At 53.3% G+C, this 17,273-nt stretch overlaps 1 protein-coding gene across 1 annotated transcript in view; it reads right to left on the bottom strand.

Annotated features, from left to right (window-relative positions):
- Positions 1 to 17,273, bottom strand: part of BSN (bassoon presynaptic cytomatrix protein) — a 99,144-nt gene that overhangs the window by 13,443 nt on the left and 68,428 nt on the right. Inside the window, exons 4-5 of the mRNA XM_012637983.1 lie at positions 8,349 to 9,233; positions 329 to 796 (exon numbers count right to left, since the gene is read on the bottom strand). Coding sequence (XP_012493437.1) covers positions 329 to 796; positions 8,349 to 9,233 — 1,353 coding nt within the window. The remainder of the gene's footprint in view (positions 1 to 328; positions 797 to 8,348; positions 9,234 to 17,273) is intronic.

Genomic DNA, 17,273 nt, shown 5'->3' with positions numbered 1-17,273 from the left:
TACCTCTCTGGCCTCGAATAACTTGCAGGTTCCTGGCAAGCCCCAAGCAGCCCTAGGTCTTCCAAGAGAAACTTTACTAGATCAAAGAGTATCAAAACCCAGCAAAGCATCCAGCAAGGTGCCAGACACAGGACCAATCTCAAACTCTCAGTCTCCAAGCCTGCCAGAACCTCATCTAGGCTTTCCTTCTGCTGGGGCATCCTTGCCCTCTTCTGTGGCCCAAAGGGGCCTATCCCAGGCCTACATCCTCAGCCCCCCAGGGAAGCAAGCCTTTCCACAGACTGTCCCATCTGAAAGCTAGGGTCCCTGAGAAATGAATGGGACTGACCTCTGACTCCCCACCCTTGGGAGCTTCTGGAACAGCCTTGACAACAGGGGTGGCAGGTTCAGACTTCTTCCCCCCACTCTTTACTTTAGGAGTCCCAGGGGGTGGGGTAGCCTCTGGAGGTGGCTTCGGCATGGGCTCAGCTTTAGCAGGGACTCCTGTCTTCTTTTCCTGGGCACTGCTTGGGGTCTTGCTGGGTTCAGAGGCCTTGAGGGGCTTGGCCTGGGGGCTGCCCTTGGTAGGCAGAGGGCTGGCCTTGGTGGGTAGGGGGCTGGCCTTGGCAGGTAAGGGGCCTGATGGCTGGCCCATCCCCTGTGGGTCTTTCTGCTTCAGAGGGGCTGTTCCAGCTGCACGGTGAGGGGCCCCTGCAGGGGACTGCTGTGAGGTGGGCAGAGGCATGGGGGTCGGCTCTCCCAGACCGCCCTCCAGCAGCCGCTTAGTTTGGCAGTTCAGACAGAGCCACTCTGTTTTCTGCAAGGAAATAGGAGAAGGGGTTGATGAAAATCACAGATACTATAGTACTCAAAGAATATTTCCATGATGATTTCTGTAACCTTAGAGAGAAGAAAGTCTTTCAAAGAATGACATCAAAGGCATAAGTAGTAAAAGACTGATCGACTTATTGCCTCCAAATGGTAAACTTCCCTATCCTTAAGGTGGACATATACAAAGTCAAAATGCAAATAAACCAAAAAGAAAGGTACCTCCCTTAACCTATAGATAACTTTTCACATGGCCAGAAAAGGGGGAAAACCACGGGGCATGGGAGGGTCTGGTCCCAAGCACAAGGGGAAGCTGCGGTCTTGACCTCAGGAAGCGATCAGCCCCTAGTGGGCTGGTATGGAGTCTGGTAGTTGAGAGCCCCTGCAGAATAGGTTGGCATCCAGATATGCACTGCCCTTCCCCTGCTGCCTAGCTCTCAGGTCTGACACCATCCTTTCCCACACCTTTCCCAAGTAAGGGCTGGGTTGGGCAGGGTGCAGATGCCAGGGCCAGGGGAGGCTTGCCTGGGAGAAGCCCTGTTTGGTGAGGGGACAGGGGCTGAGCAGTCCTTCCTGCTCACACCCCCAGCCCAGGTCACCTTTTCTAAGGCCTTTTCCTGCCCCCAGGGCTCTGGACTGTTCCTCTGATGGGGCCTGTGTGTGGTGGCCCTTGGGCCAGGGGCCCTGCTCCTTCCAGAGTTGGGCTGAAATCAAATTCTTGACCATCAGTCCACTGCTCTCAGGGTCATCCACTCTGTTTCAGGCCCAGGGCTGGCGGCTAAAGACAGTCATGACTAAGACAGACAGACAAACTGACAGACAGGGATTGACATGCAGCCTTCCTGGAGCCCACAGCCCCAAACAGGTCATTACAAGTATGACACGGGTATCAATGGTGAAGCCCCCAGAACACCAGAAGCCAAATCCAAGTCCCCCAGCCCTAGCTGCCTATACAGCGTTGGGGTTTGGGTACTTTGAGCCCCGAGTGGGTGCTTTCTGCAGTAGGTCTGAGGCTGATGGGGGCATGTCTCCCAGGAGCCTCCTCCAGAGTTAGTCCTCCTCCTTGGCAGGATTTGAGGCCCTGCCCTAGTCCATGCAGTGGGGTGGGGAATGAGGGTTACAGTGCAGGGCAGAGCAGGGCCCCACCAATACCTGTGCTTGATCTCAACCCATGAGTGCAGAGCCTTGGCACACCTTCCTTCCCGCTGCTATTCATCCTGGGTGCCCAGACACACAGGTTCCCACTAGCAGCTCTACCACTGGGATGGGCCATTATAAGAATCACCAAGTCACAGAGCCAGGGGACATGAAAAGGAGGTAACCCTTGGCAGCCCCAGGTGGGCTAACAGCCTCAGCACCCTCACCTCACTCATTGCTTCTGGGCCCAAGGCAGACCCTAGCCCACCTGGTAGAGCCTTGGAAATCTGGTATCCCGAGAGTGCCTGTCCTCAGCCTGGCATCCTCAGGCCAACATGGCAAATAATATGTCAGTGATTCTGGTTTTCTGCTCACAGAGCCATGCTCCACATCTCTGCTCTGGGCCTCAGCAGAGACCAGGTTGGACAAGTGGCAGGACCTTGGTGTGTGTTGGGGGATAGGCTTGCTCCACAAGCTTGATTCTCAGTGTCTTGAGACTGCTTCCCTGATACTGGAGCTTCTGCTCTTCCCTGAGGCCCAACGCCATGCACAGGTCCCAGGCAGACGGATGGGGCAGTGCAGCCTAGCTGTGGAGGGGACCTTTAAGAAGCCCGACATGTACTCATCCTGTTCCCTGCAGGGCCCAGCCCTAGTACCACTTCTGATTCCCTTGAACTTTACCTGATGCTCATGTGTCCTCCACACAGACCCCTATGAGGCAACAAGTACTGGCCACTGGCTGGACCTTAGGCTCACTTGGCTTGGCAGGGGCCACCCTGAGAGGTGCCTAGGGAGAACACTGGACAGGTTGAGACCAGGCCCTAGATGGACAGGGTACGGGAGAACATAGGGCCTGATCCAGAAATCCTAGCCCACGTGCTCCCAGCATCACCTGGGGACACAATGAAAATCCCCCTATGTAAGGGAGGACTGTGAGATGGCAAAAAGACCCTGGAGAGATGGCAGGGTTGTAGGCAGAGGCCAAGAGAACATTCTGGAAATGAGCAAACAGCCCCACCCCAGCCCTAGGGGGGTTAGGCATCATGGGGTTAGGATCTAGGCCCAGACAGCAGGCTGGCTTAAGACAATGCTGCCCTGACTCCACTCTGGGGCCCTGTGCATATCCATCCCAGGTTAGCCCTCTCAAAGTTTCGTCATTGGCCCTGGCCCACCTTGGTGGCTTGGCAAACCCCTGACCCCACCTCTAGCCTACAGGCCCCTTCCCGGATGCAACAGTCTAAATGAAGCAAAGGCACCTTGGAAGGGTGGTCTTGACCCAATTCCAAGTGCTCACAGCCAACCCCTACAGAGGCCTGCTTACCTGAGCCCAGAGGCCCAGTCCTCAGCAGAGTATGTTACCTGTAGTCACATTCTCCCTGGGGCTTTGCTCCTTCACATGCTTATTCATGGAGGCAGCCAGGTTGCAGGTTGCCTGGCAGGCCCTCTTGCGCCTGGCTTTGCTATAGTAGGCAGTGAGGAAGGGAGGGCAGGCAGAGGAGGTATGTGAAGCAAGAGCTAAAAATAAATAGTTGGCCTGGCTGCTGGAGGCCCTTCCCAAGCCTTCTGGGTTGGGACACAGTTGCTGGGGTCCCAATTCTTTTATTCACTCTATTCTCACCTCCCCCAACCCCGATGTGCCCCCTAGGAACTCCCACCCCTGATCTTTCATTCCTTTGTTCCTACACTCTCTTGTTCATTCATTCATTCCCTCACTTCAGTGTTTATTCTCTCATTTATTCATTCACTTGCACATTCTCTGTCATTCTCTGCCTCACCCAGCCCAAGCCAGCCTATCCTGGGGTAAGTGCTGCCTGCTTGCCCCTCTGCCGGGCCTCTTTGGCAAGTAGGCAGGGGATGGACGATGGGAGGCTCTGATGACCACTTCTGCCTCGCCTCCCTCTGGCCAGTTCCTTTCCAGGGCAGGAAGGCACAAATCCCCCACAGACAATCATTACCTAAAGGTGGAAGACGCAGGTGTGCATGCCATTAGATGGAGCTCGGTGGTTTAGGGTGAGGAAGGGGAAGTGAGTTGACTGAGAGGTTCAGTGGGGTGCCCTACAGGCAGGTGAGACCCACTGCCTTCTGGGACCACTGGCCAGTGTGCCTTATGGGTGACCAGGGCAGCCTAATGAGGCTGAGCTGGATGCTGGACATTCTCCCTTAACTGTCTGTCATTGTCTGAATGAGCCTGCAGTCCACACGGTCTCTTTATTTGTGGAACTGGCTTGTGAGCCAGTCTGGCTATGGTGATATCATTCCAATCGATACCCTATGGCCAGCTGCCTGGCCCTACATGCTCTTGGCCCTGACAGCCAGACCAGGGGCCAGTGAATGAGAACTCTAGAGAAAAGGATGCCCAGAGATAAAGGGCCCAAGACTTGGACACTGGTCCACAGGCGTGGCCATCACTGGTGTTGCCTTTCCTCTCCTGAGTCTGCGACCCTACCCTACCCTATCCCTGGCTGTGTCTAAGCTCCTCCTTTCTGGGCTTCTGCCTCCCATTGAAGGAATCCTCCCTGGTGTCTCCAGTATGTGCCCTTGTGGCTGAGCTGCGCTGCCTTCATGCCCCAGCACCAAATGTGTTCATTCCCTGTGGGGCATCCCTTATGACACCAAGAGCTTGCACTAGTCATAGGGTCCATTCACACCCAGACAGTCAGTGGCTTGTAGAGACTCTTCTTTCCTCACACAGAGACTCTCCTTTAGGACACCTGTGTTCCTGGCTCGAGAGCTGACTGTGTCAGGCCTTGCATAAGCATCTGAGCTGCAGCATCTCACCTGGTTCTCACAGAAACCTAAGAGGGAGTACATGGGAGGTGACAGAGCTCCCTGAGATCACTACCCCCAGAGGCAGCCTGAGGCAGGTCGGGAGCAGAGGTAGCTGCTGTCTGATGCCCCTGCCGCAGCTTCTGCCCCGATAAGCCAAGTCCAGCCTCACATATCCATGTGCCAGGCCCTTTGCCCAGGGAGGCTCGACTTCTCAAGGGCACAGCTGGAATGTTGGCAATTATAATGAGATAAGAAACTGCTAATGTTACTGTAACAATTCCAATTCCACTGATTTCTTCACAAACTCTATTTTGAACTAAAAGTCAATTAAAAATTAAGCCAGAGGGTACTATTATCCTTCAAAAAGATAAATAGGTTAAAAAAATTGGAATCGACAACTGTTAATTATGAAATGACTCACTAAATAGCACTATGGTTATTTCTTTCAGAGGAAGTTTCAAATGGAAAAGGGATCCAGTTTTACTGCCTCCTCTATTGTATGCTCTGGATTCCCTATCCAGAAAGAAGGAAAAAGATTTTTACAGCTCAGAGATGTTGAGGAAAATTTCCAACCTATTGGGGAAAACTCCTAACCTGTTGGCCCCGATGGTTGGCTCTGGCCTCAGGTGGCGCCCCAGGAGGTCTAATAGGCCCGTGGGGAGCTGTGAGTGGGTCCCTCCCTCCTGCAGGCCCCCAGTGTGCATGCAGATACTGGTCCCTCGGCCTACACTGTACACAGACACAGCATAGTCACTCGGAGCCTGGCAGGCTGGCCTTGGCCAAGTAAGGTGTGGGGAGAGACAGCCACAGCAGACCTACCCCTAGGACCTAGAGAAGGACCTACGGGCCCTGCCACCTCACTCCCAAGGCAGGTGTCTCAGGCACCTGAAAAATTAGAAGCCTCTAACCAAGAACACACAAAGTAGGTCACAGGGAAGCACAACATTGCTCAGAACACCAAGTGGCCGTTTGCTGAGGTGAGATCAAAGATAGCCATGGCCTGGTTGGGGGTCTTGGTGAAGAAAAGCAATGCTGCGGGGAGGGATGGGGACCACATCAAGCACCAGCTCCTCCCGCTCCCCACCAGCCCCTTGCAAGACCCAAAGCAGGTGATGCCTCAAGAAGGTTTTGGTCATTGCATGGGTAAACAAAGGACAAGGAAGAGAGGACTAAGGCTGTGGCTGTGGGAGGGAGAGCAGAGGCCAAATTCTTGTGACAGCGGGGAGGCAGAGCTGGCAGGGCTTGGTCCATGGGTAGATGCAGAGGGGAGAGAAGAGGAGTTAAGGATGACCCTGGGCTGCTAGCCTGCATCTCTGGTGGTCGATGGTGGTGTGGTGCAGGAACCAGGGGAAGGAGCATCATGGCTTCCTGTCCACACTTTTCTTAGAGCAGCCCTGGGAAATCTGGGGACAGTAGCATTGATAGGCAGAGCCATGAGGAGAAAGGGGTTAGAGAGGCTTGCCACCCATTGACTGCTATCAGGAGCTGCAGGCAGGGAAGCAGAAGGCCTGGGTTGGGGAAGAGATAGGACCAGGATGCCCATCAGCTTTGCTTTCTGGCCCATGGGACCTATCAGACCCTGCAGAGACAAGGATAGTCCTGGCCAAGGAGGTGGTAGTGGGGCAGGACATAGAGACAGCAGGCCATGGTGGGGTTGGGGAAAGGGAAACACTGGCCATGGAGAGACAGAAGTTCTGGGGTCCAGGAAAGCCAGACCAAGCAGCTAATGAGAGACCTAGATAAGAATCCAGATGTCCCATCTACAGTCAGCATGTGACTGAAACACTGCTGTTTGGGTCAAATCAGCACTTCCTGTGGCCTGCCCCCGGGGCTGCCAAAAGGAGTTGTCAGGAATGTTTATGCTCCTAGAGAGAGACAGTTTCTTCCTTCCCTCTATGCACATTCTGCTTAATGAGGAAATGTGGGCTGGAAGGCCTCTTGGGACAAGAGTCCTCCAGGCCAGGCCAACTCAGGAGTCCAATGGGGCTCACAGTCCCTCAGTGTCAGAGTGCCCCACTAGCCTGGCAGTGAGCTTATGCCTAGAGATCTCTGGGCAAAGCAGCCAGCTGGGGTTTCCTGGTCTTATGGTGACTTATCCCTGGTCCTCTGGTAACCCCTTGGTGCATCCCCCAACCCAGCTAGCTAGGCAAACTGTCCTCCAGTGAGCCACTGGACCTAGAGGTTGGAGAGGTGGCAGTGTGGGGCCTGGAGAACAACATGGGTGTCACGTGAGGAGGTCACTCGTCTTGCTCAGAGCTGCCGCTCCCTGCACATTGGAAAGCATGGCCTTTGGTAGCCAAAGCAGTCTTCCTAGTCACACAGGGCTCCCATAGGAGCTTCCATGGAGGCCCAGCCCAAGGGAAGTCAGAACGAGGTGCCACAGCGACCATGGCAACACCATGCTCTCCTCTCTTGTCCTATCCTGGCCAGTGGTGGTTTGTACTCCACACACAGCCGTCAGCCCAACATCAGCCATGCATGACCCAGCCCAAGAGCCCAAAGGGCTCAGGTAGCTGCCTGTGTGCAGGAGGCAGGGGCCTTGGCTTGAATGTCTCCTGACATGACATAGCTGGGAAACACATTCATCTGTCAAGATGAGCTAATCGCAGACCCTGAGGGCACTCTAAGGAAGGAGACACAGCTATGCCCAAGGCCACCACGTGGGGTTCACATGGGTGGACCTGGGTAGTGGAGAGTGGGTAAGGGGGTAGAAGGAGGAGCAGAAGCAGACTCCAAGCCTAGGAAGTCTAGAAGGGTACTTCACCCTTCTGAGCCTTCTAGGCTGGGCTACAAGCTTCAGGAGAACACAGGGTCTAACACTAGACCTCTTGCTCCCTTCCACCTGGCTCTGCACAGTGCCCAGTGCCCTTATCTGGAGCAGGGACTACAGGGAGACTGGCCCCAGCTCTCCCTCGAACTTTTATATGGGTAAGAGGAGTATCTCTGGTCATCCCCACAAACAGCCCCAAGGAGAGCCCAGGCTCAGGTCCACATATTTTCTAGGAGGGGAAAATATGTAGACCAAGGGCTGTGGCTTTGACAAGTAGACATCAACACTCATGACCTCAGAAGGGAGGATGGAGGGTGGATACCAGCTGGCTGGACTACAGCCTGGGCAGTGGGACATGGCCTGCCCTACTGTGACAAAGCCTCCTAACCCACCCTGGACATGGGGCACAGCCCTCTGTCTCATGACCCTTCAACTCTTCAATCTGAGAATCACAGATCAAGGGCAAGGTGGGACCTCAGGTTCTCCCTACCTGAGCAGGGGAGGTTGGTTTCTTTCATCAGGGCCATGTCCATGGTAGCTGAAAATGGGGAGGCCATCTCAGGGCCTCTTGAGCCTGGCTGCCTCTGGAATTAGCCTCAGAGCACTAGTCAACTGGTCAGAGGCAGTAGGCACAATTGCCCCTACCCACTGTGCCCGTTAGTTCTCCCAGTGGAAGGACTAGGGCCTGAAGTAGGGACAGGAAAGGGAGCACAACCCCTCTGCAGCATCAGCTGTGTAGGGGCAGCTCTGTGACTGCCGTAAACCCAATACTCTGCAGCCCTTTCTGGTTCCCATGCCCCTCATTACCCCAGGTATTGGCACCTCATCAAGGCTCAAGGGAGCAGGCTTAGTCTAGCTCTCTTACCTCCACCAGGTGGGGTGTTGGGTTGAAGCCACACAGGTTGCACACCTGGAGCTTGCAGGTGGTGCAGGTGTTATAGTTGGCTGGGCCCTTGCTGCCCACGTTGAGCTCAGCTTGGCACAGTGGGCAGGTAGCCCTTTCCTTCGGCATGGTCTTTGGCTTGGCAGTAGCCTTGGATGCTGCCTGATGTTCTGCTCTGCCATGTTTAGGACTGATTGTCCCCCCAGTTTTCGGCAGGGCTCCAGGCCCTGATCCAAGACCTGTTCTAGCCCCAGGCTCAGTTTTGGCTCCAGGTGCTGGCCCAGGCCTGGGCCCTGAGCCTGGGGGTCTTGGGCCAGCCTCTTTGCTGGCATCACTGAAGACGATCTTGGGTGGCCCCTTGCTGGGGGCAGGCTGGCCTTGAGGTTCAGCCTCGGGCTGCACAGACATGAGCGTGCTCGCCTGTGTCAGCAGTGATGCGCCGAGGCCGAAGAGCTTACCAGTGAGGCCCTCCTGGGTCTGCTCGGCAGCACCAACCCCAGAGGGCACTGCAGTGGCACTTTTGGCCAGGGCCTCTCCTGCAGGTGGCCTGGGCTCAGCTGTGGAAGGCTTGGAGGGGAGAGGGGGCTGAGGAGACACCCTCCCCACCTCCGGAGGGGCAGCTGCTTGGGCAGGCCCTGGCACTGAGGTGGCCCTGGCTGTCTCAGCCTGGCGGGGGCCAGGCTGTGGTCCCACTGGACCCTGAGATCTGTCTTGCTCTGGCTTCCCCAGAGGCTGTTTGGCTGGGGAGTGGGCAGGAGACAGGGCTGGGGAGTGCAGCTGCTGCTGGCTCTTGGAGCGAGGCGCAGTGGTCATGTCCATTCCCAGAGCCCTCTGCATCTGACAGTTCAGACAGAGCCACTCCTTCACCTGAAGAGAGAAGCAAAATAGTCAGCAGGGTGGTCAGTGCTCATGGCCCAGGCCAGTGCAGGCCACATAGCAGCCAGGGCTGACTCCTAGCATAGGCAGGAACATCAAGCCCTGCTCAGGTGTTTCTAGGCTGCCAGGGGGCAGGGGTGAAGGACAGGTGGCATTCCTCTGCCCTCTAGGAGCTGCCAGGCATGTAGGGCAGTGCAGAGGCAGTCCCACACTCTCCTGCCCACCCCCAACCATCAACTCATGGCCTGCCAGATGCTCCTGCTTGAGAGTCCTCCCCCTTGAGAGTACTCCCCAGCATCCAATGGCTATACCTCAGGGTCTATGTACATCATGCCATCTTCACATCCCCCTCACCATTCTGTGCTGCTGTCCTCCCAGATGGATGACCCCAATAGCCTTCAACTGGTCATGCTCCTTCCCCTGCTTCCCATTTCAGGCCATTTTCACACAGCAGCCAGAGTGATCTTTTAAACGTAAATCAGGAGGCCCCAGAGCAGTGCCTACGCGCAATCTCAAGAATGAAAAATCTTGAGCACAAAATAAGTAATTGCAAAGTAATGCAATGTAAGTGACTGATGTAAGTAGAATGAAATACGCTCTTTTTTATTCTTAAGGAAGACATTTTTAAAGAAAATGGGATAATTCATGCCTCCGGAACAAACAAGACGCATACTATTCATGTGATAAACATGTAGTTTCTCTCTGTCATGAGCCCGGTGCAGGGATGGGCATGTGACCTGGCAAACGGGGCCAATTAGAGCTCTCCGTGATATTAGGTAAATGAACAGCAGGGAGAGGGTCTTTTTTCTTTTCTTTTTGGATTACTAGTCAGCAGGATGTAGCCTTGGAGTGGTCACCAGCCTTCTGTCCCAAAATGCAGACAGGTACTAGGAATGAAGTCAACAGATGGTAAGAATTGAAGTCAAGAAAAGGAAAAAAGGAGCATATCTGATGACTTCATTGAATTCCCTGGATTTAGCTATGCTTTAAGTCTACCCTTGGACTTCTGGTTACATGAGCCAATATTTTTTTCTCCAAAAAGCCCACAAGTAAATCAGAGCATATCACTTATAGGCTTAAACCCCTCGAAGTGGATCCCTATCACACTATGGGAACTCCTTACCACGGCCAAATGATCCACCCCAGCCCACCCCTCTCTCTGGCCACTTTTCCCGCCATCTCCCATTGGCTATCTCACCCCAGACACCCTGGCCTTCTGTTCCACTCAGCGGTCCTCTGAGCTCATGTCTGCAAGGGCCTTTGCATTCACCGTTCTCTCTGCCCCTCGATCCATCTGGCAGTGCAGGTCTCAGATCGGGTATCACTTCCCCACCAGGGCCTCCGCCCATCCACAGTCTAACACCCCTCAGCTTACATTCTTCACAGATCTTATGCTTTCCCACAGTGTATGCTAACTTGTTTACTGGGTGTTTCTTGTCCCCCAACCACCCTGTTGACAGGGTGTTCTCAGGGCCGTGCACAATGTGTGGCACAGAGCAGGGCTTATCCCAGAGAGGCTCGCTTGTGGGATGAATCCTGACAACTTAGTATTGCAGGGCACAACTCCCACAAGGAGGCGCATGAGATTTTGGGCCTCCTCATCGTCGAGCAGAGCCAAGGCTGGACACCAAGGCTGTTCCCCTGTCTATGGTTGCACCCAGAGGCTGTGAATGTACCCTGGTGGGCCAGTTATCACCAGAGAAAGGTCCAGTTTCATCCCTGGGGCAGAAGGCCCCTTTTGCTAACCCTCAGGGTGCCTCCAGCCCTGCTCTCTGTCTTGAGGCCCCAGGGCAGCACTGCTGCTACAGGCTGACTTGCCAGTTGGGGAGCCTGGGCTCAGGTGTCTTGCCCCAGCAATCCAAGTACAGCATCCAAGAAGGGAGAGAACACTTCACATTTGTGGGCACCCCTTTGTGCCAAGCACCACATAGGGCATGTTCATAGGTATTCTCTCATTTTGTCCTCACACTAGAGAAAACTAAGATTTGAGATGTTTCAGCGACATGTTCTTGTGGTTACCTGGCAAGGAAGTGTTGCTGCTGGCAAGACTGGCCCTAACAGCCCTGCCCAGTGCCTGATCCACAGCCTGGAGCCTAGTGCCTTCTGCAGCCCCGCCTCTTCCGAAGAACACTCAGCTTCATGCAAGCCAAGTCAGGGGTCTGGAAGTCACCCCTGAAAACACTGGCCAAGCACCCCCAAAGACCAAGCCCAGCTCTAGAAACTCTAATAACAGTTGTGCCAAAGCACTGAGGTGTGAAGCCATCTCTTCAGCAGGGAACTGTTAACCCACTCAGATGCTTTTTAAGATCCAGTGCAGCTTTTTCTGTTTGGGCAGAGAAAGCCACAGTTTCAGTTCCTGGGACCTAGTCTAAAGACCGCTTTAGAAAGGTCCTTCTTGGGCCAGGCGTGGTAGCTCACGCCTGTAATCCTAGCACTCTGGGAGGCTGAGGCGGGCCATTTGAGCTCAGGAGTTCGAGACCAGCCTGAACAAGAGCGAGACCCCATCTCTACTAGAAAGAAATTATCTGGACAACTAAAACTATATATATAAAAAATTAGCCAGGCATGGGTGGCACATGCCTGTAGTCCCAGCTACTTGGGAGGCTGAGGCAGGAGGATCGCTTGAGCCCAGGAGTTTGAGGTTGCTTTGCTGTGAGCTAGGCTGATGCCATGGTACTCCAGCCCAGGCAACAGAGTGAGACTCTGTCTCAAAAAAAAAAGAAAGGTCCTTCTTGGCAGGGAGGGGCTCACTCCCATCAAAGTGGAAGTTCCCAAGGCCAGGCCATTTCTATTCATCCTGAGAGGGACCCTGGGAAGGGATTAGCCGCCTAAGAGGAGGCCCAGCCTCTGGCCCAGGCTGGCAACCACAAACTCAGTTCCTGTGGTGGACACGCAACCCACACCCAAGATCCCATCTCTATCATCACCTGTGGGCTGCAGCATGCCCTGAGGTGAGACTTCCTGGGAAGCAGGATCTGAGGCGGTGAGGATCCTTATCCTGGGGCTTTGGGGTAACCTTCCCTTGGGTTCTGGATAGGGCTGAACAAAGGCACATGCTAAAACTCCTGCACTCACTACCAGAACTTTCTTTTCTCCAGCCCCCGTCACACAGGCTGTGTCACAGGCATCCCACTTAAAATAGAACCTCTCTGAGAAAGGATGAAACACCCCTCAGTGACTCATCGCCCAGATGGGCACAGCTATTTCTATCCAGCCTCTTTCAGACGGTGAGGAGCCTTCACCATGCCCTCCCCACAGCTCCTCCCAGGCTCGGGTCCAGCATGCAGGTCTCCCAAGGAGGACATGGCTGAGGGAGCTCTCTGAACCCAGCAAGACTTCCCTCTCGGCCGGGCACGGTGGCTCACGCCTGTAATCCTAGCACTCTGGGAGGCCGAGGTGGGCGGATTGTTTGAGCTCAGGAGTTCGAAACAAGCCTGAGCAAGAGCAAGACCCTGTCTGTACTAAAAATAGAAAATAAATTAATCGGTCAACTAAAAATATATAGAAAAAAATTAGCCGGGCATGGTGGCGCAAGCCTGTAGTCCCAGCTACTCGGGAGGCTGAGGCAGGAGGATTGCTTGAGCCCAGGAGTGTGAGGTTGCTGTGAGCTAGGCTGACGCCATGGCACTCACTCTAGCCCAGGCAAAAGAGTGAGACTCTGTCTCAAAAAAAAAAAAAAAAACTTCCCTCTCTTTGCCTCCCCCACAGATCCCCAGGAGTTTGCTGGGAGGGGCACATCTTCAGCCTCTTCCTCCCTACTCCAAGGTCCCTACCCCCATGCAGGGGGATGGAGGCTGTCCACTGCACAGGGAAAGAGACGATGGCTGTGCACCCCCAGCCCACCTGCCAGGCTGGATGGACGTGGACAGTCCTGCGGCAGACTCCCTTGGCCTTGGGACGGGCAGCAGTTATACCCTTCCTTACCTGTACACTGTGATGCCTCCTTGTCAGGAGGCTGAGCCCTGAAGGTTCCCTGTGGTTCCTAGGCACCCTCCAAGCTGGCTGCCCATTACAATGAGAGGGACTGGCCTTTTATCACTGTGACAGGAAACCTCTCTTAGGGTCTTGCTGTCCACGAACCTAACCTGGCACATGGCCAGGAGATGGGCAGGCTACCAACCACAAGACTCATGTCCCAGAAGCCAGAGGTGGACTGGGTGGACATCCCAGGGCTACCCTAAGGTGGATAGCTCTGCCAGGTACCCGCTTTGATCAAGCTGACCCTTGCCAGCAAGGAAGCCTATGCTGCCATCTCCAAGGGCTGGCAGGGACCTTCATGGAAGCCCATGCACCCTGGCCAGTGGGGGCTTGGGTCCCAGTAAGGATGGGAAGCTCAGTGTGGCATGCAGGGTCAAGAAGTGATTTGGGAGGTGGAGGAAGCAGAAGCTACAGGTAAATGGCTTCATAGGGAGGCATTGCTCATGCTTCCGGGGGCCTGCTGGGGATCTGGAAAGGCAAGGCCTGTGAGCTCTGTGACTCTGAGAGGATTATCTCCCTGAGAAGAGTCTTTCCCAGCTGCTCATACGGTTCAATGTGAAGAAGGGCAGCTAAGGCAGCACTGTCCATCAAGGATCCAGAGGCCTGGGGACCAGGCTGGGGCCCTATGGACCACAGCTGAATGGGTAGACATGATCTGTCTGCAATGGCCACTCCCTGCTGCTCCCTCCACTGGGCTCTGGTGCAAGGAGTGCAATGAGGGCAGTTCTGGGAAGAGCTTCTACATCTTTCCTGCAGGCACACTGGTCACACTAAGACCTATCACCCTGTGTCTCAGCCCCAGACAGTGGGATCCAGCCTTGCTTGCCATATCTGGCCCCAGAGACTGCTCCTGGGGTGCAGCCTGCTTCACTGTCACCCCCATGGCTGTCAGGAAGCTTTGAGGGCCCCCAGCAGTAACACATTCTCATCCCACTCCCCCCTCGACCCCACCAGCAAGGAAGAAGGGGGGTTGCAGACATCACTTAGCCTCTTTCCTGTGGAGTGCAGTGGCCTGCCTCTGAGCCCCAGCCCTCCCTGGGAGAGCAGGCATTCAGTGTGCCGGATCACTCAGCACTGACATCATGCCTGGTGCCGCATTCATGCTTTCCATTTTGGTACAAGTTGAAACATCACAGAAACAGCTCATAAAGGAGCCCTCCCTACTGAAGCCAAAGCCAGAGGCTCCTGGGAGGGCCCCACTGGCCAGCGTGACTATATGCCTTTCTGAGCTATGAGTCACTGGCCAGGTCTCCATAGGAGGAACATATCCCCCTGTAACCCCTGGACAAGAAGGGTAGACCAGAGGAGGGAGTCAGGGCTGGCCTGGGCCCTCACACTGCCACAGCAATGGACACATCACCTGCCTCATTCAGCACCCTGCTGTCCCATGTCTGCTAAAGGACTGCTTCACCTGTCAGCTGGCTGACCTCAGGCTTAGGGAGCAAGCACCATAGGGTCCCAGAGGACAGGGGCACTTTGACCCAGAGCTGGACCAGCCAGGCATGGCCCACAGGGGAGGCCTGTGCCAATCTATCAGGTCAGAGCCCTGAGGGAGGCCTTGGGAACCTGCTCAGCATCTGCAGCCAGGATTTGGGTTGTGGAGGCTGAATCTAATCGCTCCTCGGAGCTGGAAGGCCTCACTGGCCTGGAGCTCCATGAAAGGGAGAGAACCCATCTCCTTGCTGATCCCTGGGCACAATCTGCCTCTCCACCACCCAATATCCCTCAACTCCTCCTACACCACTCTGGACAGCATCCCTATCCACTGTGCCCTGTGATATACCCTGTCCATGATCAGCCAACTCCTCTACCCTCCCCCACACACTCCTCTTATCCCCTAGTTTCTCCCCTGGACTTGCCTCACCCTCTCTTTAAAATCCAGGGACTCTCAGGGCTCATCCCTTGGCTTCCCCACTCTTCTCCCCTCCAAGCTTCTGTTCCCTTCCAGGCCCCGTCAGTCCTTGGCCCTTGCCTCCTAGGCTCCCACCGAATGACACCCACAGTCAACGCAGATGGCTGGCGACCCCCATAGGACTGACCCCTGGCACCTCCTCAAAGCTCACTGATTGGAACATTTAAGCTTGGTACATTTCATTATATGTAAATTGTACCTAAAAAGAAAACTTAAATAAATACTGAGCTCTAGTTATTGATATGCTTGCCGAAGTGTTTAGTGAGAAGTATACTGATCTCTGCAACATACTTTGAATTTCAACAAAAAATAAGATGGATGGATAGATGGACAGAGGGACAGATGGACAGAAAGATGCATGTGTGATAGCCAGGAGTAATGGGTTAATTATAAATCCAGGTGATAGATTTGTGAGTGTTCCTTCTATAATTCTTTCAACTTTTCTGTAGGCTTAAAAATGTTCATAATATGAGGTTGGAGGAAAAAGAGTTGTCCACCTGGTTTTTCCATGTTGCTCCCCACAGCAAGGCATCGAGGGGTCCTCTGATGGGCTCCCAGCAGTTGGCTCCCCACTGCCACCCAAGACACTCTCCCCTCCTGAACCCCTCTACTTGCTGCCCTTTCTGCTCTTCTCTGCTATCCTTTCCAGCCACCTTTGCTGGGTTCTTTTTAGTGTTGGGGAGCCCAGATCCTGGCACCTCTTCTCTCTGCCCACATCTCTTCCTGTGGCACTTTAAATGTCACTATATGCTTGTGAATCTCAAACAAAGGTCTCCATCCCAACCTGTATGCTGTGTGCCAGAGTCTTGAATTTGTCAGGCTCCTTCAACTTTATATGGCCCAAATAGAAAAATTCTCTATCTCCATCCCCTATCCCCCATGTTCAATTCATTTCCCAAACCTATCTGTTTAGCCACGAAAATATACCAGGAATCTGTCACAGCTCTCCATAGCCATCATCACCACTCCCCCAGCCCCAGCCTCTCCAGCCCCTCTGGCTCCCATGCCATCTATGAGCTATTCACAGAGCAGCTGGGGGGTGGGGTGTGTATGTATATGTGTACATATGTGTGCGTGTTGTTGTTTTAGTACACACACATCTAGTATGCATACAGGTTAAAATAAATATAACATGAAATTTGTCACTTTAAGCATTTTAAGTATATAATGCAGTGGTATTAATTACATTCATAATGTGCAGCCATCACCACCATCTATTTCCAGGGGGTTTTAAAGTTTTTATTGCTTTTTTGTTGTGGTAAAATATATATAACACAAAGTTTACTATCTTAACCATCTTTAAGTATACAGTTCAGTGGTATTAAATATATTCATAATGTTGTGCAACTATCACCACCATCCATCTCCAGAACTGTTTCCATCTTGCAAAACTAAAACTCTATACCTGTGAAACAGTAACTCTCCATTCCGCTCTTCCCCCAGCCCCTGGCAATCACTATGCTACTTTCTGCCTCTATGATTTTGACTATTCTAACTACTTCATATAAATAGACTCATACAGTATTTGTCTTTTTGCAACTGGCTTATTTTACTTAGCATGATGCCCTTAAGGTGCATCCATGTTGTAGTATGTGTCAGATTTTCCTTCCTTTTTAAGGCTGAATAATATTCTATTGTGTGTATATAGCACATTTTGCTTATCCATTCATTTATTGATGGGTAGTTGGGTTGCTTCCACATTTTAGCTATTATGAATAATACTGCTATGAATATGGGTGTATAAATATCTCTCTGAGGCCTTGCTTTCAATTCTTTTGGGTATATACCCAGAAGTGGAATGGCTGGATCATATGGTGATTCTATTTATAATTTTTTGAGAAATCATCCTACTGTTTTCCACAGTGGCTATACCATTTTACATTCCCATTCCTACCAACAACGCACAAGGGTTCCAATTTCTTCACATTCTTGCCAACATTTGTTTTTTGTTTGTTTCTTTTGAGACAGAGTCTACCTCTGTCACCCTAGGCCAGAGTACAGTGGTATGATCATAGCTCACTGCAACGTCAAACACCTGGACTCGGCGAGTGCGGTGGCTCACGCCTGTAATCCTAGCTCTCTGAGGCCGAGGCGGGTGGATTGTTTGAGCTCAGGAGTTCGAAACCAGCCTGAGCAAGAGC

This window comes from Propithecus coquereli, unplaced genomic scaffold (genome assembly GCF_000956105.1).
Source record: "Propithecus coquereli isolate 6110/MARCELLA unplaced genomic scaffold, Pcoq_1.0 Scaffold1, whole genome shotgun sequence".
NCBI classification, from domain to species: domain Eukaryota; kingdom Metazoa; phylum Chordata; class Mammalia; order Primates; family Indriidae; genus Propithecus; species Propithecus coquereli.
Note: the sequence above shows the minus strand (reverse complement) of the source record. Positions and strands in the feature narration are given on the sequence as shown.